Genomic DNA, 22,911 nt, shown 5'->3' on the forward strand with positions numbered 1-22,911 from the left:
CTCCTTAGCCAAGCCATTTTTTAGCCGCTAAGCCTATTTTAGCCTTTTCACCTATATTTTTGGTAAGTTTGATTTGGGTTTTGGTAAATGCCCAAGAAAGATTTGGTTGGACCCTAAATAATTTAATTTTGGATTAAATTGAATTATTTTTCTTAAAGGATTGGTTAGATTTAATTGGAAGTTGAGTTGGGAATTTGTCCAACTAAGTGTAAATCGAATTTGATCTTGACTTTGGGTAAGTTAAACTAACTGGATTTTGGATTCTTAGTCAAATGTGAGTGAAGTTATCGAACTTAGTAAATTGTCCTTTCTGTTTAGGACTTGACTGTGGGAAAGCTTAACCGTGACAATTAGGATAATTTCAATTTTAACTAATCTTCAAGTAAGAGACTCTACTACTTGACCTTCGAGCTGAATTTATAGAGACCACATGTATTTATGGTTATGCATTAATGATAGCTAAAATGCATAACTCAATGTTATTGATAATGACTGTCATTATATTGATGATTGATGATAATGGCTGATATTATGTTTATAATTGATAGTATATTGATGACGACGACTGTGTTATGTCTTTGATGACAATGTTTGATTAGAAATGATGTGATCGATACTTATGCCATATTTATGATGATGTATGTTATGTTACATGCTACTGTTAGGTTGTGATGTTAGCTTTAGCTATTAGAGTCGACCCGCATGGGTGTCCTTTGGGATCACCATCTTTTATGACTGTGTAGTCCGACGAGATCACCAGTCCAGTATGACATAGACATAGACATGATTAGGAGTGATTCGACGGGGTTACTCACAGCCCAATTGTCTTAGTGTTTCCTTCGGGTACACTAAAGATCAATTTGTCCTAGGTGTTCTTTTGGGTTCACTGAAGACTAGATATGTTCCTACGGGATCATAGATTTGCACGTGTTCGAGAACGTGCCAGTTTAGGGGTACCATTTTACAAGACTCTAATAGGAAATTAACAGACACCTAGAGGAACTAGTAGTGGGTCCCCTTACTGAGTATATTTTTATACTCACTCTTTCTTGTTTAAATTTTACAGGGAGAGGTATAGCTAAGGGCAGAGGGAAGCTGACGAATGACAAGAAGTGACCATAGGGAGCCATAGGGATCATTTTGCTTCCGTCTTATGTCATTTGATCAGATGCACTTTTTATTTTTATTTTATTTATTTTTCTTTAAAACTAGATATGACCCGAGTTAGAATTTTATTTAATTTCATCTTTACATACATTTGTTGATGATTTTTTTTAATAATTTGAGGTTTTGTTTTATTTTCTATTTTTTTATTTTATTTACCTTTTAATTAATAATGAATTGGGTTTAGAATAAGAAGTTGGGTCGTTATAGTCTTTGAATTTCTTGGCTCACTGTTATCAGATCGAAATATACCTAACCTAATCTTAACAATGAGTGTAAGTATGAGAAATGGAGTTTAATCATGTTTATAACATATAATGAAATATACAATCAACCAACATTTATCAAATTTCAAAAAGGGTACGTAGAAATGGTTCGATCCTCTTATATTGATTTCTCGAACCGAGAGATCCATGAACCGTGATTCTAATGCATATAGATACAAATGGTCTAATGGGAGTAAGAATTTCCAGGAACATTTCATTTATGAGCAAAGAGAGCCATTTTCATTTTCAAGTAGTGTTCAATCGATTACGTATTAACCAATACTCGATTCATTGGTCTGAGGTTATCAATAAAAAAAATTTCTCTAAGTCACTTTGTTTCTTTTTGTCCAAGTTACTTGTTTTTTAGCCCAAGTTTCTTCTCTTTTTGTCTAACTCACTCCCTTTTTTCTTTGTGAGTTTCAGGAATATCCCCATTCATAGGTCTGAGATCCACATCTATGAATTGAAATATCCGAACGATCAACTCTGCAATCAGTTGTCAGAATCGATAGGTCTTCAAATTGTTCATTTGAAAAAAATTAAAACCCTTCTTATTGGAAAATCATTATACTTCCCAAAGATCGAAATTCTTGATCAATGGAGGAACAATATCACCATTTTTGTTCAATAAGATACCAAAGTGGATGATTGACTCATTCCATACTAGAAATAATCGCAAGAAATCCTTTGATAACACGGATTCCTATTTCTTAAAGATATCCCACGATCAAGATAATTGGCTAAATCCTATGAAACCATTTCATAGAAGTTCATTGATATCTTCTTTTTATAAAGCAACTCGACTTCAATTCTTGAATAACCCATATCACTTCTGCTTCTATTGTAACAAAAGATTCCCTTTTTATGTGGATTATGTGGAAAAGGCCCGTATCAATAATTATGATTTTACATATGGACAATTCCTTAATATCTTGTTCATTTGGAGCAAAATATTTTTTTTTGTGTGGCGTAATTTTTTGGAGAGAGATACTATTTCACCAATCAAGACACAAGTATCTAACATATTCATACCTAACAATTTTCCACAAAGTGGTGACAAAAGGTATACCTTGTACAAATATTTCCATTTTCCAATTCGATCCGATCCATTCGTTCGTCAAGCTATTTACTCGATCGCAAACATTTCTGGAACACCTCTAACAGAGGGACAAATAGCCAATTTTGAAAGAACTTATTGTCAACCTCTTTCAAATATGAATCTATTTGGTCTAAAATTTCAAACATTTTCTTTGGAGAAAGTGTTTTTACATTTAAAATTTGTATCATTTTTTTATGATAAAAATTTAATATTTAGGCATAAGCACAAAACTAAAAGCATCGGAAACTGAAATGCGGTGAAACTAAATTCAAATCAATAATTTTAGATACACATTTTCAAAATTTTAGTTTAAAAATATTATATGACCTTTATATTCCATAATTATTATGGGCGTCTTATGAGTACTAGAATACACAGACGTGCACGTGTAACTTTTATTTCTTTTAAAATTATCTATATTTTCATTCTTATAAAGAAAATAATATTGAATTAAGAAAATATTAGTTTATTAAACCAATACACATTTTTTTTTTAATTTTTCAACATTTGAATTTAACAATTATTTGGTTGTTTTCATTGAGATCACCCTATAAAGTGCCAATTGCAACCTATAATTATTGTATAGTAGGAAAATAAATTTCAAGATATAGTATTGTTTGTATTTGAGCCTTTGTTAATAGTCATCGTAAAATTGACCCGCATTGAAAACTACAAAAACCATTAAAATTAAATTAATAAATCACATTAACTCAAATTTAAGTCTAACTTACAATGTTGTGAAATCAATAGTGAGCGTCAAAATGGATAAAACTCTATGAGGTTTTTTTTAAACTAAAGTTTGGATTTTGTATATATGTATTGATTATTAATAAAGTAAAATAGCGAGGAAAAAGTATTGAATTGTGATAACATTTTAAGTAATTTAATTTACTAAATTATAAATAATAAATAAATATGAAATGTATGGTTGCTATTTTAATTACAATGATTTTTAACACTACTAAAACTTATTCATTTTTTGTTTTATATCTTTCAACCTTCTTTGAAATTGCAAGTATTTTGAAAAGGTCACAAATCTTTTATTAGAGTGTTAATCATCACACTTCCAAATTTATCACAATGTATTAGTAACCATATAATAGTTTAAATAAAATTAAATAAACTATTGAAAATCTAAAATTTGTTTAAGATATTGTTTTTTATTTTTTAAAAAATCAATTCATCAAATCTACAAACTTACCACAATGTATTAGTAACAATAATTTAAATAAAAATTAAATAAACTATGATAAATCTAAAATTCATCCAACACATGGTTTTTCTATTTAAAAAAAAAAAATCAAGGATTGACATATATACTACAAATAAATCAACTTAGCGTAGAAATGGAAAATTGATTTGCTTACCAAATGCATATTACTTTTTGTGGGTATGGTTGATGGAATTTAAAATTAGTAATAAACTATATTCATCAAAATTTAAATATTTGTAACCATTATCTTCATATTTTTTTTGAAGACAAAGAGACTTTCAAACTCATTAATTCTCAAATTTTAAATAACCATAAACCTATAATCATAAATGTCCACGAAACTACTTATCAACTAATATCAATTTTTTTATAAAAATGATAGATACTGATCTAAAACATTTTAAGATGGTAAAAAGATAAAAATATATTGTTAGCTTTCTCGAGAAATCAAGATAATGTACTACAAATTAAAATTTTAAAAGAATTCGTATAGAAAAGTTCATTTGCATAGCCCAAAATTAAAGGTATTTATTCTCAATCTATTTGTCTTATTTTATTTTAATTTTTCGACTTTATTTTGAATTTGTTTGATTGAGAATTAATTGATCATGTGAAAACTAGATTTAATTAAATATTTGTTAAATAAATATTTAATTAATTAAAGGATTTTGAATTTTGACGTTGTTAAAGGATTGATTTAAGTCAAATGTTATCGATAATAATTTTATTATTATTATTACTTTAAATTGAAAGTTATTTCGGAAGAAAAATGGCTCATGTGATGAAAAGATTTAAGCGAAGAAAGAGAAAGAATCAATATGTGTATATGTATTTATTGAATATATTTGGGAGTTAAAAAAAGAGAAAGAGAAGTTTATTGTATCTATTTTGAAAAGAAAAACAGAAAAGTATAATAATCTATTATTTTAAAATGGCTTTCCACTGCTATCTTCATCTTCCAAATCTCTTGCCTCCACCATCTTCGGTCACCGTCGTGCACCAGGTCGTCGCCGCCACTAGTCTCGGTCGTTCGTCGTTTCTATCTCAGCTATAGCGCAGTTTCCCCAGCCACAGCATCGTCCGGGTGTCCCAGCCGAGTCTTCCCCTTCGTTTTCCGTCAAACCTCGCGTCGCACGGTTCCGTCCATCTTACCGCTCCGTCGAGCAGCCGCCGTCGAGATTTCCGAACCTTCCACAAAGACCTCAAGCCCAGTCGAGTCTCCGCCGTGATTCCATTCGAGCTTCGCCGTCGTTCCGTATTCTGTTCCGAGCCGTTTCCCTTAGATCCGAGCCGACCATCCAGATCCAAGCCTCCCGGAGCCGCTAGAGCCGACGTTCTCCTCCTCTCAGCCGCGTCTCTGTTAGTGAGTCGTCTCCGAGCCGTTTCCAGTCGCGTGAGTCAAGTCTAATTTCCTAGCCGAGCCGCGAGCTTCCCCTTCACTTTTCCAAGCCACTTCACTTTTTAGCCGAGTCCCATTTCCGAGCCGTTAACAGCCGCGTGAGCCGAGTCTCATTTTCTAGCCGAGCCGCGAACTTCCCATATGTTGTGAAAAAATGTAGTAATGGCGACTAAGCTTAAAGGTGGGGAAATTTCGCGTTGGATTCAAGGAAGGGGGGCGGGACCGGTAAAGCGAAAAGGCGTCGGTTGCACGTGTGCGAGTTCTATATCACTCGTGTGAGTTCACTTCCTTCTGATTGGCTAAATCAGTTTCGCCTTCCCAAATTACCAAAGCATCTCTTGAGTCTCCAACATTCCACTCTCTCACTCACTCTTTTTCATCAGTCTACAACCTTTCCACCTCACGCCCGTTTTTCATCTGCATTCACGTTTGCTCCATCTTAGATCGGTTTCCAGTTTCGAATGTCAGTTCCAATTTCAAACTTTTAGTTCTTGAAATGAAATTAATTTGTTGTGCTTCCTGGATTCATTTTGTGTATATTGAATTCATTCATTGTTTCTTTCTTCATTTATGTGGCTGTTTGTAATTGATATGTTTAGTGTGATTTTTGTGAGATCATTTCACTTTGCTTTGACCGTCAAAATGCTTGCTGCATTCACTTTGAAATTATGTTTAGTTTGAGCTGAAATTGTTGCTACTCCTACTGCTTCAAGTTCCATACTTGATGCTGTTTTCGTGCTGCACGGGTTCGGAATATACCTATGTCAATTTTATGGTCTGCGGAACATTTATGTAATGGCTTTTGCTTTAATGGCGACGGTCCTTGAATTTATTATGCACTTTTCTTTAAATGAATGTGCGGTTATCTCTTTTGCGGACTTCGTTATAAAAAAAAAAAACAATTGTTCTCTTTATTTTCTGTGTTGTTGTGGCTTCTAGTGGCATATCTACAGGGAACAGTAAGATAAGAATCTGTTGGTCCACCGGGATATTCGTGTGTGGTACATTCTTGCTACTTGGGTTTACTGTTTGCATTTTTTGAATCCCATTGGTTTTAGTTTCGTTATGTCGCTTTAGTCACGACTCAGGACTTTGTCAAACACATATGTTAACAGAATTTTGAAGCATTGTGTTAAAAAAAATTTATATACCTATTACTCTTTCTAATCTGGACGAGCATATGATTTATAGAATAGTTTTCCCATGATTTGTGTGTTGGTGTGAACTGGAGCGATAAAACTGCGAGCAAATTCTGTGACATTGAGAATTTTGAGCATAGTTATTTTCTACTGTCACCATGCTGAGAGTCAGCTGCTTCTTGTATAGCAGGTGTTGTTTTTCTTGCAGCAGCTCGTTGTTATCGGATTACTATATGTTCAAGAAAACCAATCCAGTTTTTGGTATCTCAGATGGTTTGTTTTAATTGTATTATGCTTGACTGGTGTCACCATGGGCTTCTATACGGTAAAATGGCAATGGCTACTGATTCTTCACATTGTACCGCTCTGCTTGATAATGAGCAGAAGCAGTGGTATCACTTCTGATGGTATGCTTTAGCTTTACTTGCCTTTCCTTTTAAATATAGAGGCAGTGCATGAATAGGCGTTAAGTAAGCTGAGCAAACGATGCTAGGTATTCTAATCCTGGGAAAATATTTTAGTACACGTATTAGCTGTGAAGAACACCATGATACTAACTCTAGGTTTTTTCTTCCTGGGATGTGGAAATCTGTCACCTTGGTTATCTTACTAAATTAACACTGCACTCTATAAGATATAGAGTTCGAACACTCATAGTAGACGATCTTATGACCAAGCTTAACCATCATGATAGATTTTCTCAAGAAAAGCTTTAGATATATGTTCGTTTATTCCACTTTATAAGGTATGTACTTTCTCGAGTGTTTTTTAATTGGACCTATGAAGTGCTATTGTGCTCCTAAGAGTGATGTTGTCATTAAGCAAGAACAGTGCATATATCATTTTTTTTTCAAAGGTACCTGCATATTATGATGCTCTTTCTCAGTGCTTGGTGTCTCTTGTTTATTGTAGGTGAGGCACTTTTGAGCTTCAGAGCATCAATTCTTGATTCTGATGGTGTTCTTCTTCAATGGAAGCCAGAGGAACCCCATCCTTGTAAATGGAAAGGAATAACGTGTGATCCAAAAACCAAGAGAGTGATATATTTGTGAGTTCATCTTTGGTGGTTTCTCATCCTTTCTATTTAAAAAATTTAAATTTTACTGTACAAAATATTATGGGTTGACCTAGTGGTTAATAAAAGCCATGTAAATAATAAGGGACTCACAAAGAATGAGTTCAAGTTATGGTGGCCACCCCTAAAAGATTCATATCCTATGAGTTATCTTGACAACAAGATGGAGTAGGGTAAGGAATTTAATTCTTTTGTGTATTTAATGTACATGGGTATAGAAAATTGTAGGAGGGGAATTTTCAAGACAATACTGACAAGAAAGCCTGTCGAGTAACACTAAATTTGAAGGCAAGTCACTTACTAGGCAATAACACCAATAGTGTCGTCACTCGTCACCAAATCAACTTTTCTCCAAACGATAAGTTCTCTCTTATCTTCAAAAGTTATGTTCTTCCTTTCTTTTCACTTTCACCAAATAAAAGTTGATCCGAATGGACCACGTCTTATTTCTAATTTCTTAGATTGATGTTCTTTATTTTCCTATAAAAAGGGGAAAAAGAACCAGCAGAACCACCTTTGGGGAAACCTAGAACTTTAAGCAACTTGATTTGACTAATCCTCCATATTGCAAACATGCGAACATAATATTTGAGGAAAATAACATAAAGAGAAAAATCTCTGTACTTATATGGTGATGCAAGATGGAAATTTGTTTCTTTTCTTTTTTACACCATCATGTTAATCTCAGTTACATTATTGCTTCATTGTCTATTTGTATATTAATATTAGGCAGCGGCTCTGTTAGCATATTAAGGAAGGGTTGAGATGGACTCGTAATGTCATAACTTGGTATTTCATTTAGATGCATTTACCTCATCATAAGTTATTGGCGGAGCACTAGTTGCCGAATGTGATGTTTCATTTGAACGTTTTACTACTTTATGATGTTCGGCAATTGATTTTAGACTTTTATTTTTTGGTTCTCTTGCACTTGCAGGAGTCTTCCTTATCACAAACTTAGTGGATCGTTATCCCCTGAACTTGGAAAGCTTGACCACCTAAAAATTTTGTATGTACTACTGTTGTTTCTTGGGCAGTTGACCAATGGATATTACTAGGCTTGTCGGTAAATCTAATGCTAACAGTTTTTCATTTTACAGAGCTCTTCATGACAATAACTTTTATGGGACAATTCCATCAGAATTAGGGAATTGCTCACAATTGCAGGGAATGTAAGTATTTACAGCAACTGCTAGTCAAATGTGTCGTGCTTTTTTTTTTTTTTTTTTATTGCATCGAGGGTTCCTCTTTGGTTCCCCATTTTTAGGTCAGATTTTATTTTTTTGCACCGAATATCAGTTGGGTTTTGTTGGATCTGATAAATGTTTGAGATGGTGGAATTCCATAAAGATTCTTTTTGAAGAAAGAACGCCAATGCCCATTTTGGGACCATACCACAAATTTTCTCCTTGAAGTTCCCAACGCCTAGACCCCCTTCCCCACTCTTTGTGATACAAAATCTTTCTTCCATCCGTCCAAGTGACTTTTGAAATCAATGCCTTCAGCCCAAATATTATTTCGTCTTTTCTTTTTATCTAGGAGAATGGATACCTTTGCTAGATTTTGGAATGATGCATCCATTGAACTAAAGTTAGTCTTCCTCCCTTTAGAAAAGATTGTATTCTTGCACTTGTGCAGCCTTCTATAGACCCTTCCAACAACTGGATTGTAGTAATCTCAATCATGCATAGCGGAAAACAGAACTAAATCACTCTAGTTACATCTAATCTTAATTAGAAATTATCATTCATTACTACCCTAATTAAAATGAAATTGGGGTTAATGAAATGCATACCTTCGAAGCTCCAGTTCGCTTGAAATCTCCGCACGACCTAGAACCCAGACCTCCACTAGTGTTGACCCGCTATTCTCTGGACTTAGAACCGGGTTGTGGGACCTGATAGGTGAAAGATTTGAGAGAGAGATGGACGGAAATTTGGAGGTTGGACTTCGAGTTGAGGGTTGGGATAGAATTCTTTTGTGAACTTAATTTCAAGGAAAAAAATTTAAAGGGACAAAAGCTTTTCCACAATTGAAAAAGAAGTCTTTAATAGCTTTGGGACCTTAGTTTATTGGATTCAAGATCATAGTATTCAATTTCACTAATAATTTCTCAATAACAACTTTATTTAATAGAATATAATTTTAAATTACAAATTATGAGTTTTAGGACATAAATTCCAACCTGGATTTCATAAATCCAACTTTTTTGACTTTCCTCTCATGGGAAATGTTAGAACTAGTAGGGCTTTGTCCTTAGAGTATTTTTGGAAAGAATAATATAGAAGATTTTATTTTCTAAATCTTTCCTAAATCTTTTCCTTTTTTATCCTATTGTACTCTATTTATTTTCTCCCTTTGTACCTATTTTATTCATTCATAAGAGAAATAATAAAAACTAAAGTATCGTGGTTTTTCTCCCGGTTCTTGGGTTTCCACGTAAGCCTCGGGTTGTTGTTAATTGCTTTCAATATGGTATCAGTGCAAAGCAATAACGAAACCCTAGAAAATAACCTAGGAGAAACCCAAATTGAAACTGAACCCGTCACTGCCGCCGCCTTGGACGCTGCCGTCGTGGACGCCACCGTCGCTGCCGCCATGGAGAAACTACTCCAAAACCTACAGAAACCGCCGATCTACCCAACGGGTGTGCTTTCGTAGTCGTACGCGCCGTCGTCTAACTAGAAGATGCCTTATGCGTCGCCTTTTCATCTCACCGCCCAGCCCATTCCCTTCTACGCGTCGTCGGATGTCCAACCGTCAAACCCTTCCGGCCATCCGCATCCTCACGTGCTGCCTATAAGCTTCGGACAACAACCCTCAACTGTAAATCTGTCAAATCTGTAAAGTAAGCATCCGCTGTATGTTGACTTTTTACAGCAACCGTTGTTTTTTGGTAACAGGATTGATCAACCCCAAAACAAATCGGACATTGAAGCGGGCGCGTCTTCGATGCATTCCAAACCAATCGAGTTGCCCATGTATTCAAAGAACCCGGTAACTTCATTCCCTAATTTACCGTCAAATTATATAACTGGCTCTTTGGATTCGTCTACAGGGAATTTTTTCGGTGAAAAATTAAATGGGCAAAATTATTTCTCTTGGTCCCAATCAATAAAGATGTTCCTCGAAGGTCGCCACCAGTTTGGCTTCTTAACTGGAGAGACTGTACGTCCTCCACCAGGAGACGCCTTGGAACGACTCTAGAAAGGGGTGGACTCACTTCTTCGGTCCATGCTGATTAATAGTATGGAACCACAGATTGGCAAGCCTCTACTATATGTAGCCATAGCAAAAGATTTGGAGGATACAACTCAGACTCTTTACTCGAAACGACAAAATGCCTCTCGGTTGTATACACTGCGAAAACAGGTCCATAATTGCAAACAAGGGACCCTAGACGTGACTACCTATTTTAACAAGCTCTCTCTCCTCTGGTAAGAGATGGATTTGTGCAGAGAGACAGTTTGGGACACACCAAATGACGGTACACAATATGCTAAACTTGAAGAGGCTGATCGTGTTTATGACTTCCTTGCAGGACTTAATCCCAAATTTGATACTATCTGTGGTCGTATACTCAGACAAAGACCTCTTCCCTCCCTAATGGAAGTTTGTTTTGAAGTCTGCCTGAAAGAGGATCGCACTAATGCCATGGGTGTACTGACTACCCTTACCATTGACTCCGCTGCCTTTAGCGCTCGGTCCTCAAATCATGATAACGACAAGAATAATGAGAAGTCAATCCTTGTGTGTGAGCACTACAAGAAACAATGGCACACCAAGGATCAGTGTTGGAAACTCCATGGTCGTCCCCTAGGAAGTAAGAAACGGTCCTCCAACGAGAAACAAAACTCAGAACGTGCCTACATTAGCGAGACTACCCCTGCCAGCATTTCTCGATCAACTGGTCCTACTGCGAGCCAGACTAAGACTCCGACTCTGGGTGCCATTGCTCAGTCAGGTATGCCTCAGTTTCATGGGCTTATTAGCGTTGATGGAAAGAATCCCTGGATCTTAGACTCGGGGGCTACAGATCAGAAGTGATCTTCGGAACACTTTATCTCGTATGCCCCGTGTGCCGGTAATGAAAAAATTCGAATAGCTGACGACTCTCTAGCTCCGATTGCTGGCAAAGGACAAATAGTTCCTTTTAACAGTTTTGCTCTCCAGAATGTTTTACATGTCCCTAAACTTTCTTACAATTTGTTATCTATAAGCAAGATCACTCGTGAGTTGCATTGTAAAGCTATCTTCTTACCTGAATTGATTTATTTTTAGGACATGAGCTCGGGGAGGACGATTGGCACTGTCCGACATAGCAGGAGACTTTACATCCTTGATGATAATATCTCCTGTAGTAGTTTATCCAGAGTTAGTTTACTATCATCCTACTTTAGCACTTTTGAACAAGATTGTATGTTGTGGCATTTTCGATTGGGCCACCCAAACTTTACATATATGCAATATTTATTTCTCCACATTTTTCTAAACTTGATGTCTTTTCTCTATCTGTAATGTGTGTATCCGGGCTAAACAACATCGGGTCTCTTTTACCTCACAACCATATAAACCTACACAACCGTTTACTCTCATCCATAGTGACGTTTGGGGTCCTTCCAAGGTCACCACCTTATCGGGAAAGCGGTAGTTTGTAACTTTCATCGATGACCATACTCGTCTTACTTGGGTCTGCCTTATCACAGATAAATTCGAGGTTTCATCCATTTTCCAAAACTTCTATCATACTATTGAAACACAATTCCATACAAAAATTGCAATTCTTCGGAGTGATAATGGTCGGGAATTCCAAAACCATAACCTTAGTGAGTTTCTAGCCTCCAAGGGGATTGTTCACCAAACCTCGTGTGCCTACACTCCTCAACAAAATGGAGTGGCTGAACGAAAAAATCGTCACCTTGTGGAAGTAGCCCGTTCCCTTATGCTTTCCATTTCTCTTCCATCATACCTGTGGGGAGATGCTATTCTTACAGCCGCTCACTTAATCAATAGAATGCCTTCTTGTATCTTCCACTTTCAGACTCCCTTAGATTGTCTTAAGGAGTCTTACCCCTCTACTCGCCTTGTTTCAGAGGTTCCTCTTCGTGTGTTTGAGTGTACCGCTTATGTTCATAGTTTTGGCCCTAATCAGACCAAATTTACCCCTTAGGCTCAGCTTGTGTGTTTGTTGGGTATCCCCTTCACCAGCGCGGTTATAAATGTTTTCACCCGTCGTCTAGGAAATACTTTGTCACTATGGATGTTACTTTCTGTGAGAACCGACCCTACTTTCCCGCTAGCCATCTTCAGGGGGAGTGTGAGTGAAGAGTCTAACAACACCTTTGAATTTATTGAACCTACTTCTAGTATCGTATTTGACGTTGATCCTCATCCCATAATCTTATCCACAAACCAAGTTCCCTGGAAAATATATTACAGGAGGAATCTCAGAAGGAAGTTGGGTCCCCTACTAGTCAATCGTCGACTCTAGTCCAAGACTTCGAACCTCCTCGAGACCAAGGTATGGAAAACCCTACATAACCTTGTACTAATAATACGATGAGTGAGAATGACAGGTCTGGTGTTGCTGTTCTTGAAAATATGGAAGAAAAGAACTGTAGTGATGAGACTGAGGTTAGAATAGAAACCAGTAACAATGAAGCTGGACAGGGTCATACAAGGAAACTTGATGAGTATGATCCCTCTCTTGACATTCCCATTGCTTTGAGAAAAGGTACCAGATCATGCACTAAACATCCTATTTGCAACTATGTTTCCTATGGTAATCTTTCTCCACAGTTTAGAGCGTTTACAGCAAGCCTTGACTCTACCATAATACCGAAAAATATCTACACTGCTCTAGAGTGTCCTGAATGGAAAATTGCTGTTATGGAAGAGATGAAGGCTCTTGAAAAGAATAGAACTTGGGAGATCTGTGCTTTACCCAAGGGACATATAACTGTAGGATGCAAATGAGCACCGGCGGATCTAGCATAGGCCCAGGGGGGCTCGAGCCCCCCCTCAACTTTATTTCTATTATATAATATATATATAAAGAAAGCTACTTAATTTCAATATTTACTATTAGCTTAGTGGTTACTGTGATTGTCAATCCTCCTTCCACCCAGGTTCAAATCTTACCTATGTAATTTATTTTTCATATTTTTCTTCCAACCCCCGTCAATATATTTTCTAGATCCGCCACTGCAAATGAGTGTTCTCTCTCAAATACAAAGTAGATGCTACGCTTGATAAACACAAGGCAAGGTTAGTTGCAAAGGGATTTACTCAGATCTATAGTATTGACTATTCAGAAACCTTTTCTCCAGTTGCTAAGTTGAATATTGTTAGAGTCCTGCTATCTGTTGCTGTGAACAAAGATTGGCCTCTATACTAGCTGGATGTTAAGAATGCTTTTTTAAATGGGGACCTTGTGGAGGAAGTCTACATGAGCCCCCCCAGGATTTGAAGCCCAATTTGGTTAGGAGGTGTGTAAACTCCAAAAATCCCTATATGGTCTGAAACTGTCTCCGAGAGCATGGTTTGACAGATTCACTACCTTTGTCAAGTCCCAAGGGTATAGTCAAGGGCACTCTGACCATACTTTATTTACAAAGGTTTCCAAGACAGGGAAGATTGCTATTCTAATAGTTTACGTGGATGACATTGTTTTGACTGGAGATGATCAAACAAAAATCAGTCAACTAAAGTAGAGAATGGGTGATGAATTTGAAATCAAAGATTTGGGAAATCTGAAATATATCCTTGGAATGTAGGTGACTAGATCTAAAGAAGGTATCTCTGTGTCTCAGAGAAAATACACCCTTGATTTGCTAACCAAGACAGGTATGTTGGGATGTCCTATTGATACTCCTATTGAATTCAATTTTAAACTAGGAAACTCTGATGATCAAATTCCAGTTGATAAAGAATAATATCGGCCCCTTGTAGGTAAATTTACTTATCCCATACTCGTCTTGATATTTCCTTTGCTGTGAGTGTTGTCAGCCAGTTTATGCAGGCTCCTTATGAGAAATATATGGAAGCTGTTAACAAAATTCTGAGATACTTGAAAAATACTCCTGGTAAAGGGTTGATATTTAGAAAAACAAATAGAAAGACCATTGAGGCATATACTGACTCGAATTGGACAGGATCTGTTGTTGATAGAAAGTCTACCTCCAGTTATTGTACCTTTATTTAAGGCATTCTTGTAACTTGGAGGAGTAAGAAGCAAAGTGTTGTGGTCAGGAGCAGTGCTGAGGCTGAATACAAAGCTAAGAGTTTGGAAGCATATGCATTCCGTACATTCCTTCAAGCCAACAGGTTGCTGATGTTCTCACCAAGGGGCTTCTTAGACCACACTTCGACGTTTGTGTTAGCAAGTTGGGACTCATTGATATTTACGTCCCAACTTGAGGGGGAGTGTTAGAATTAGTAGGGCTTTGCCCTTAGAGTATTTTCGAAAAGAATGATATAGAAGATTTTATTTCCTAAATCTTTCCTAAATCTTTTCCTTTTTTACTCCTATTGTACTCTATTTATTCTCTCCTTTTGTACCTATTCTATTCATTCATAAGAGAATAATAAAAACTAAAGTATCGTGGTTTTTCTCCCGATTCTCGGGTTTCCATGTAAGCCTCGGGTTGTTGTTAATTCCTTTCAATAAGAAATAAGTACTCCAAAGGCCAGGCACCAATGGGGCTGTATTTGCTCCAAGATGAATAGTATTGCCTTCATAGTAATTTTCTTTTATTTTGGGAGAAGGCAGCAGCAAAAGTATTATCCTTCAAATAATATCACTATCAACTTTCTCTGTTTTGTTTATTACTTTGTCTGGGGGAGAGGGGTTAGACGTTTATGCTCAATTGAGGGTGTTTCTTTCACAAGGTCTATAACATCATATCTTTTACCTTGTAATTTACAAGTTGATTTTGTGCTCATATTAGGTCCCCACGAAACTCTCTCTTGTGATAACAATTTTACAATAACCCATCCCTGTCATGTTTTTATATTTGTTCTACATGCTCATAAAATTTAATGAGTTGCAATTTTTACTATCTTCCTCAGGTTCCTGCAGGGTAATTACTTTAGTGGGTTCATTCCCAATGAATTAGGGAATCTTTGGGCACTTAAAAATTTGTGAGTTTTAATTTCTGTTTTTCCTGGAATCTTGTACAGTCATATATTTATTATTTCTTGTAGTTTGATGATTAACAGTCATTAAAAAAATTATAATTACTCGTTTTAGAATTACAATGCAATCACCATAGGTCAAAACAGTTCACTGTCCAAGCACGGACAACCATGTTATCACGCCAACTATAGTTTTGTAAAGAGGACCCATTAGCTGACCTCTCGGAGTCTTCCATGCTATTGTCACCTCTTTCATTCGCATAATGTTTTAACATCATTGAAAATATCAGTTTATCAATATATCAATGTCTATTTTGCACGTACACATCCATGTGTTAGATTCCTAGATTAGTTTAGGGTAGGGGTATAAAGGTAATTAGTTAGGTGGTAGTTAGATGGTTAAAAATAGGAAGTTGGGGAGTGAAGAGAGGGTATGAAGATTTTAGTAAAGTGAAGGGACCGCTATACTCCTTGAGAGAGAGGGGAAGCAGAAGGCTTGGTGCTTTTGTTCTAGTCAATTCATATTGTAATTTCGTATTAGATATCAATAAAGAGAAATATTATATCAGTATTCTATCAAATTGGTATCAGAGCATCAAACCTGGGAAAACAAAGGAAATGGCAAAGAAGATCGAAGAACTTTGAGGTCTTTGGCAGAGGAGATTGATTGGTTTAGGGTTCGAATGGAGAAAAACCAACATCTGATGTTGAAGTACATTGAAATGATGTTGAAGAAAAAAACGACGATGAGAGAAACATAAGATTCACTAATGAAATATATGGAAGATATGATACTTGAAAATTCTACAACAAAGAGAGTAATAGAAGGTTCATTCAGCCGAACAAAGACGAGTGAGAATAAGGTAGAGCAAGCTGAAGCTTCGATACTTGAAATAATTAAGGAATCGGAGACGAGCAAGAAGATTATTGAGCATCAAGTTGAGAAACAACAACAGATACCGTGCATCGAAAGCTTGGCGAAGGAAAAAAATGCAATGAGTGAAGGAAGCACAGCATCGGCAAGTCAAATACCGAGGATGAAGAACACAGTCGAAGGGGGAAATACAACAGCAAAAGAAACCAGGGACGAAGAACAAACAAAGAAGATAGGAATTGAAGAAGATATGAGTGATCGAAACAAATTCAAGAAGGTAGAGTTACCGAGGTTTAGCGGTAAGAACGTCGATTCATTTATTTTTTGGACCGAATAGAATTTCCAAAAATATAAACCGATCGATTCTGAGAGAGTAATCGTTGCTGTAATCAGATTCGATGGAACCACATTAGATTGGTCTCGGTCGAAGGATGAACACGATGCATTCAAGGATTGGTTGAGATTAAAACAGAGGTTATTACTTACTTTCCAATTAGTGAGGGAAGAACTTAGCCGCGGGCGATTTTTAGCAAACAAACCGGAAATCATGGAAGATTGGCGAGAGTTACTGGCGAGACCCGAAACGAAGATCCAAATGAAGAAAAAGTTGCTGTTCGAAGACGCCGGAAGTGACTGGTTTCGATGGAAAAAGAAGACGCAAGAAGTTGACTGGTTTCGATGGAAAAAGAAGACAGCAGCAGTCGTGTGGATGAGAAGGAGGAAGAAAACGCCGGCAAGTGGGGATTTACGATTGACCGAGAAACTGATTTGGAATGGGCGTGAATCGTGTGGAGAAGAAGAAGAAACCGCCACGTGATGCTGACGGCGTGGCAGAAGGTGATAGGAAAAAAGTTTAGGGCAAGAGAAATAAACCCTAAAATCTTTGATACCAATTTGATAGAACATTGATATAATATTTCTCTTTATTGATATCTAATACAAAATTACAATATGAATTGACTAGAACAAAAGCACCAAGCCTTCTGCTTCCCCTCTCTCTCAAGGAGTATAACAGTTCCTTCACTTTACTAAAATTTTCATACCTTCTCTTCACTTTCCAACTTCCTATTTATAACCATCTAACTACCACCTAACTAATTACCTTTATACCCCTACCCTAAACTAATCTAGGTATCTAACACCATGCACACTGACGCTCACATCAATGTCTTCCACGATGAAAGCATTATTATGTGTTGAACCTGTTGCTATTAATTTGGTAGGAATTATACACTCATAAGTCTTTCTTATTTAGGGATATTCTGGTCTTGAATCTTCAATTGATTTTTTCCTTTTTTTAAAAAAAAATTGTCCCAGAGATATTTCAAGTAACTCACTCGGCGGAAATATTCCCATTTCACTGGGGAAGTTGAGCAATCTTATTAGTCTGTAAGCAGCCTTTCCTCCTTTTCTTTACTCCAGGGCTTAGTGTGTGTGTATAGACTCTGATAGCTGCAATTTTGGATTTGTGTTCTTACTATTGGTCATTTTGAAGAAACGTGTCTGCCAATTTTCTGGTTGGAACAATTCCAAATGTTGGCATGCTACTCAACTTCTCGGAAAGCTCGTAAGTGCTCTCTGATGGACCTATGTTTTTCATTTAATTAATTAGATGCATAATATGGCTTTGAAGTAGCTGTCATTTCAGGTAAATCATACAGGAAACACTTCATCTGAAGGGCTTTATAACGAATTGTTTTGTTAATGCTAGTAAATTATTTCCTTTTAATTAATCCATAACTGATTCACTTCAATGACCATTGTTTAGATTTCTTGGAAACCGTGGCTTGTGTGGGAAACAAATAAATGTTATGTGCAAAGATGACAAAAAGGAACCTGAGACTAATGAGTCGCCATTCTCAGGTTATCTCACACTTCGGAGTTCTTCTACCACAATGCTAATGTATCATATAATTATCAAGTTCCTTTTTCCTTGGAATGTTGATATATTGACCCTTGGTCCTTCGGGAATATTTTTGGTTCTTTATCTTCCGTAATATTTAATACGTTTCTAGGATTTGTGAAGTTTTAATTGAACTCAACATCAAAACTTCACATCAGAGTAACGCTGTCCTGGCTTTTCATGTGAATTTTTTTTTATGATTGTTCAAATTTTTGCAGTGCAAAATCAAATTGGGAAGAAAAAGTACTCTGGCCGACTACTTATAAGTGCTTCGGCAACTGTGGGTGCTTTACTACTGGTTGCCCTAATGTGTTTCTGGGGTTGCTTTCTGTATAAAAAGTTCGGCAAAAATGACAGTAAAGGTTTAGTGCTGAATGGCTGTGGAGGTACTTATCTATTAATTTCCTCCACACCAGTTGAGTGACTGGTTACGAATGTCACTTAATACTGTCTTGCTACTTCAGGTGCTCGTGCTTCGGGTGTAATGTTTCACGGAGACTTGCCATACATGTCTAAAGATATTATTAAGAAATTTGAGACGTTGAATGAAGAACACATAATAGGATGCGGGGGCTTTGGAACCGTGTACAAGCTTGCAATGGATGATGGCAATGTTTTTGCCTTGAAAAGAATTATAAAATTGAACGAGGGCTTTGATCGTTTTTTTGAGAGAGAGCTTGAGATCCTTGGAAGCATAAAGCACAGGTTTCTTGTGAATTTGCGAGGATATTGCAATTCTCCCACATCAAAGCTGTTAATTTATGATTTCCTTCCTGGAGGCAGCCTTGACGAGGCACTACACGGTAAAGATTTCTTTCTTCTTGTGAATTTGCTAGGATATTGCGATTCTTCTGTCCCTCTCCTTTTATTTTACCTGGTTGGTAGTCGAAATATGGACAGAAGGGTTATTGTTCAATGGACAAACAAAGCTTAAATGTCATATTATGATTATACAATCATTTAAAAACTTTCAAGTGATGTCGTAGGCATATGATGTGTCTAGTCTGGTGAATGTCTGAAGTATGAAACTCAAAGAAAAACTCAAAGATTTTTTTAGTGTTTCTTTGTTTTCAGTTTCTCATTTTTTTGCTTGGGATCTTGAACGTCTTGAGCAACACGTTTGTATTTTTGTTGTATTTGTTCTTTTGTCCTTTTCTGTACTTTTTGCTCTTAGCAGAATTCTCTTGTACTTTGAGTTTTAGTCTCACTTATTAGCATTTTTAAAGAGGTCCGTTTCCGTTTAAAAAGAAAAAAATAAAACCTGATTACTTAAAGGAAATTATCACGAAGGATAATGAAACACTCCAAGATATAGAACACCAAAGACCATACCATAGAAAAGAAAACTCATCGTAGCCTTCTTTCTAAACTGCACCCATTCTATTTTACCAAATATGACTTGGTCAATTTTATTTGGAAAATGATTGGTGCAACTCTTGTTACGATATGTGAACAGAAGAAAAGACTTGTATTTGTAATTATTTTTAATTTACTCACCGTATACGAGAATACAAAACAAATTCAATATATTTGCAAATTTTGAGAAAGGAAGGAGAGGCTGAATGAAGACTGCAAATATAACTTAAACGCATTTTATTTGTGGAAAATGATAGGCCTCCGTACTGAAGGATCTGAGCAACTAGACTGGGATGCACGCTTAAATATTATCATGGGAGCTGCAAAGGGACTTGCATATTTGCATCATGATTGCTCACCGCGAATCATTCACCGAGACATAAAATCAAGTAACATTCTACTTGATGCTAATTTGGAGGCTCGAGTTTCTGACTTTGGACTTGCGAAACTCTTAGAGGATGAAGAATCACATATCACGACTATTGTTGCAGGAACATTTGGTTATCTGGCTCCTGGTAAAGTCATTGAAAATGTTACTTCTTTTAAGTTTTTAGAAAAATGGTTCTTTACCGTTGCATATACTGAACTTGAAGAAAAGATAAACCTATATTCTGACTTAGATAATATGTACATGCTAATCTTTATGTTTTTATGAGCAGAGTATATGCAAAGTGGTAGAGCTACTGAAAAGACTGATGTATACAGTTTTGGGGTATTGATACTTGAAGTTTTGAGTGGCAAACGTCCCACAGATGCCTCATTCATTGAGAAGGGGCTAAACATTGTTGGTTGGGTATGCTTTTTTCCTTCTGAATTTCACGGATTATTCTTTTATTTTGTTATTAATTGTGGTTAATCATCTGCGTTATGCTTTTCTGCATGGACAACAAGAGAAAATTTCATTCTGTTTAGATAACAGTAGATTTTGGTAAGCCGTAGCCCATAAGCATACTTTATAATATTTGTTTGTTTTGATCATATCTTTCAATTGTTCTGAGGATACTTGCTATCTACTTGTACAATATTAAATTCCTTATTAGTCGAGACGACTGATTTCAACCAATATCCATTGTTCTAAGAATATTTGCTTTTCTCATGCACCTTTTCTTTGGTTCTTATCATGTATGGGAATGCCTTGAATTGCTCTTTTATTATTTATCTGCAAATACTCATCAAAATAAAATTTTACTTGCATATACATGAATTACACCTTCCTAAAATATCAGAACTCATGTGAAGAATCAATATAAAGCTAGTTTGATCGAATCAATCCATAATGACCTTGACATAATATAATGCTATGTGCACAATATTTACATATTGTATTTGATTATGTGTTTATTCATGCTTTTAATTGGTGTAATACTGAGTCTCCTCTAAGTTCTTATACTAAATCTTTTTTCCTCTTCCACCGGAGAGATTTCTTGTAATCACCTATTTCTTTCGTCGATGAAATATTTCTATTTCAAAAACACACACATACACACAATATTTACACTTTGTACTCCATCAGATACGTATGGATCAAAAGTTCTAACCCACATATTTCCTATCTCAGTTAAACTTTCTAGTCACAGAGAATCGACAACGAGAAATAGTCGACTTACAGTGTGAGGGCATGCAAGCAGAGAGCTTGGATGCATTGCTTTCAGTTGCCATCCGATGTGTTTCGTCAAGTCCAGAGGAACGACCAACCATGCACAGAGTGGTCCAGATTCTGGAATCTGAGATTATGACTCCATGCCCAAGTGATTTCTATGATACAGATTAAGATCTATAATAACACCCAAGCCAAGCCTTGCAATACCATGCCATGCCAATGAAGGCATAGAACCTTGTTGGAATCAGCCAAAAGGATTATAACACCTTCAAGGTCCATGCTTTCTAATCTGATTGATTCTTCATTATTTCTTTCTGAGAAGTCGCAATTATGCAGCTTTTGTGATTGAGCTCTAACGTTTGAGAAAAGGGTCCCAAAAAGTGCTGTTTCTCTAACCAAACCGCATTGGATCTCTTGTAATTCCATTCGCCCATGTAAGTAAATGAAGGTTCCACGTCTCTGAGTTTTTATATTTGTTCAATCTCCCCTAGGGTTTTTCTTTCTTCTTCTCTCTTCGTCTCAAATCATTCCTCTTTGTAATTTTTCTGTAACTTTTGACCCTATATGAATTGTACATGAGTGATTGTATAAATATTCGACAAATGTTCTTCAGTTGGTTGTGTAACATTTTATTTTTCTAAGAAATTCGAACCTTTGATTTCTTAGAGGGAATAGTAATAACGTTGATCGAATGGATGATGTTCCATATCCCATTTAGATGTTATATTATGACATAAATTTGTACATAAAGCAAACTCTATGAGAGTTGTACTATCAAGGAGCACTGTCCATTTCTTTCTAATAGTTTTCTAGTTTCTACTTTTAGTTGATTCAAGTTTGAGATTGATGCTTACGATTTAATCATCCTTACTTTTACTTTTCCTTATCAAAGGACAGAAATGGATGTTGGAGTCGTTTGAGGGAAGGGTTGGATTATGGGAGGTTAGGGTTATGATAAACTTAAGTTATGATAAGATGTGTTTAGGAGAAGAATTACGAAGGAAGTGATATGATAAGATGTTTTTGAAGGAAGAGTTATGATAAGATTTGTTTGGAGGAAAAATTATGTGGGTAGGATTATAATAGTGCTATGATAATGTGTTTGGAAAAAGAGTTATATAGGTAGTGTTATGAAATTTATTTGCTTTTATATATGTTTTTAATTTATATTATGAATCTGATGTACAAATTTCGTATATTTAATTTACTAAATCGTCATAGTTTTCGTAAACCAGTTTGCCTTAATTTTTTTAAATACGATGTTTATTTTCAATATTTTTTAATTTGTTACGTGTGAATAACTTTTTTTTTAATTCATATTCTAAATCTAATACACAAATTTTGCATATTTAATTTACCAAATCGTCCTAATTTTCATAAAATAAGTTGCCTTAGTTATGACATTCATTTTCAACATTTTTTAATTATACGCTATGTTTCAATAAATTAATTTTTATGAATGTAACATACAACTTGTAAATATGTAAATAAGTACAAAGAATAATTGAAAATATGAAATACCGAAAACAATGAGGTTGAAATTGATATCAAAATTTAATTATCTTCAATCAACTATGTTTGAATCTATATCAATATATTTGTGAAATTAATATTTTGATATCAATCTCATATAAAAATTTAATTGTGTAATTATAGTATATTACCTAATTTAATAGTAAATAAATAA

The 22,911-nt window shown here is 35.8% G+C and overlaps 1 protein-coding gene across 2 annotated transcripts; it reads left to right on the top strand.

The window, feature by feature from the left end:
• The first annotated feature begins 4,666 nt into the window (after positions 1 to 4,666).
• LOC103487643 (LRR receptor-like serine/threonine-protein kinase FEI 2) lies at positions 4,667 to 22,026 on the top strand. Of its 2 annotated transcripts, none has more exons than XM_008446045.3 (14): positions 4,667 to 5,604; positions 6,468 to 6,687; positions 7,193 to 7,328; positions 8,293 to 8,364; positions 8,456 to 8,527; positions 15,426 to 15,497; positions 17,683 to 17,754; positions 17,861 to 17,932; positions 18,134 to 18,228; positions 18,487 to 18,654; positions 18,733 to 19,071; positions 19,882 to 20,139; positions 20,284 to 20,417; positions 21,183 to 22,026. In XM_008446045.3, exons 2-14 carry the CDS (start codon positions 6,591 to 6,593, stop codon positions 21,393 to 21,395), a joined length of 1,800 nt encoding a protein of 599 aa, XP_008444267.1. In that variant the 5' UTR covers positions 4,667 to 5,604; positions 6,468 to 6,590; the 3' UTR covers positions 21,396 to 22,026. The 2 variants fall into 2 exon arrangements, with proteins under 2 accessions (XP_008444267.1, XP_008444265.1); XM_008446043.3 differs by having other exon boundaries at positions 6,471 to 6,687.
• The last annotated feature ends 885 nt before the right edge of the window (positions 22,027 to 22,911 follow it).

Source organism: Cucumis melo, chromosome 7 (genome assembly GCF_025177605.1).
Source record: "Cucumis melo cultivar AY chromosome 7, USDA_Cmelo_AY_1.0, whole genome shotgun sequence".
In the NCBI taxonomy this organism is placed as follows: Eukaryota; Viridiplantae; Streptophyta; class Magnoliopsida; order Cucurbitales; family Cucurbitaceae; genus Cucumis; species Cucumis melo.

Coding starts and splice junctions, on each gene's coding strand:
- LOC103487643 (XM_008446045.3), top strand. CDS start 6,591: ATGGGCTTCTATACGGTAAAATGGCAATGGCTACTGATTCTTCACATT. Junction 15,498..17,682: donor CTTTGGGCACTTAAAAATTT/GTGAGTTTTAAT, acceptor AAATTGTCCCAG/AGATATTTCAAGTAACTCAC. Junction 20,418..21,182: donor GGCTAAACATTGTTGGTTGG/GTATGCTTTTTT, acceptor TTCCTATCTCAG/TTAAACTTTCTAGTCACAGA.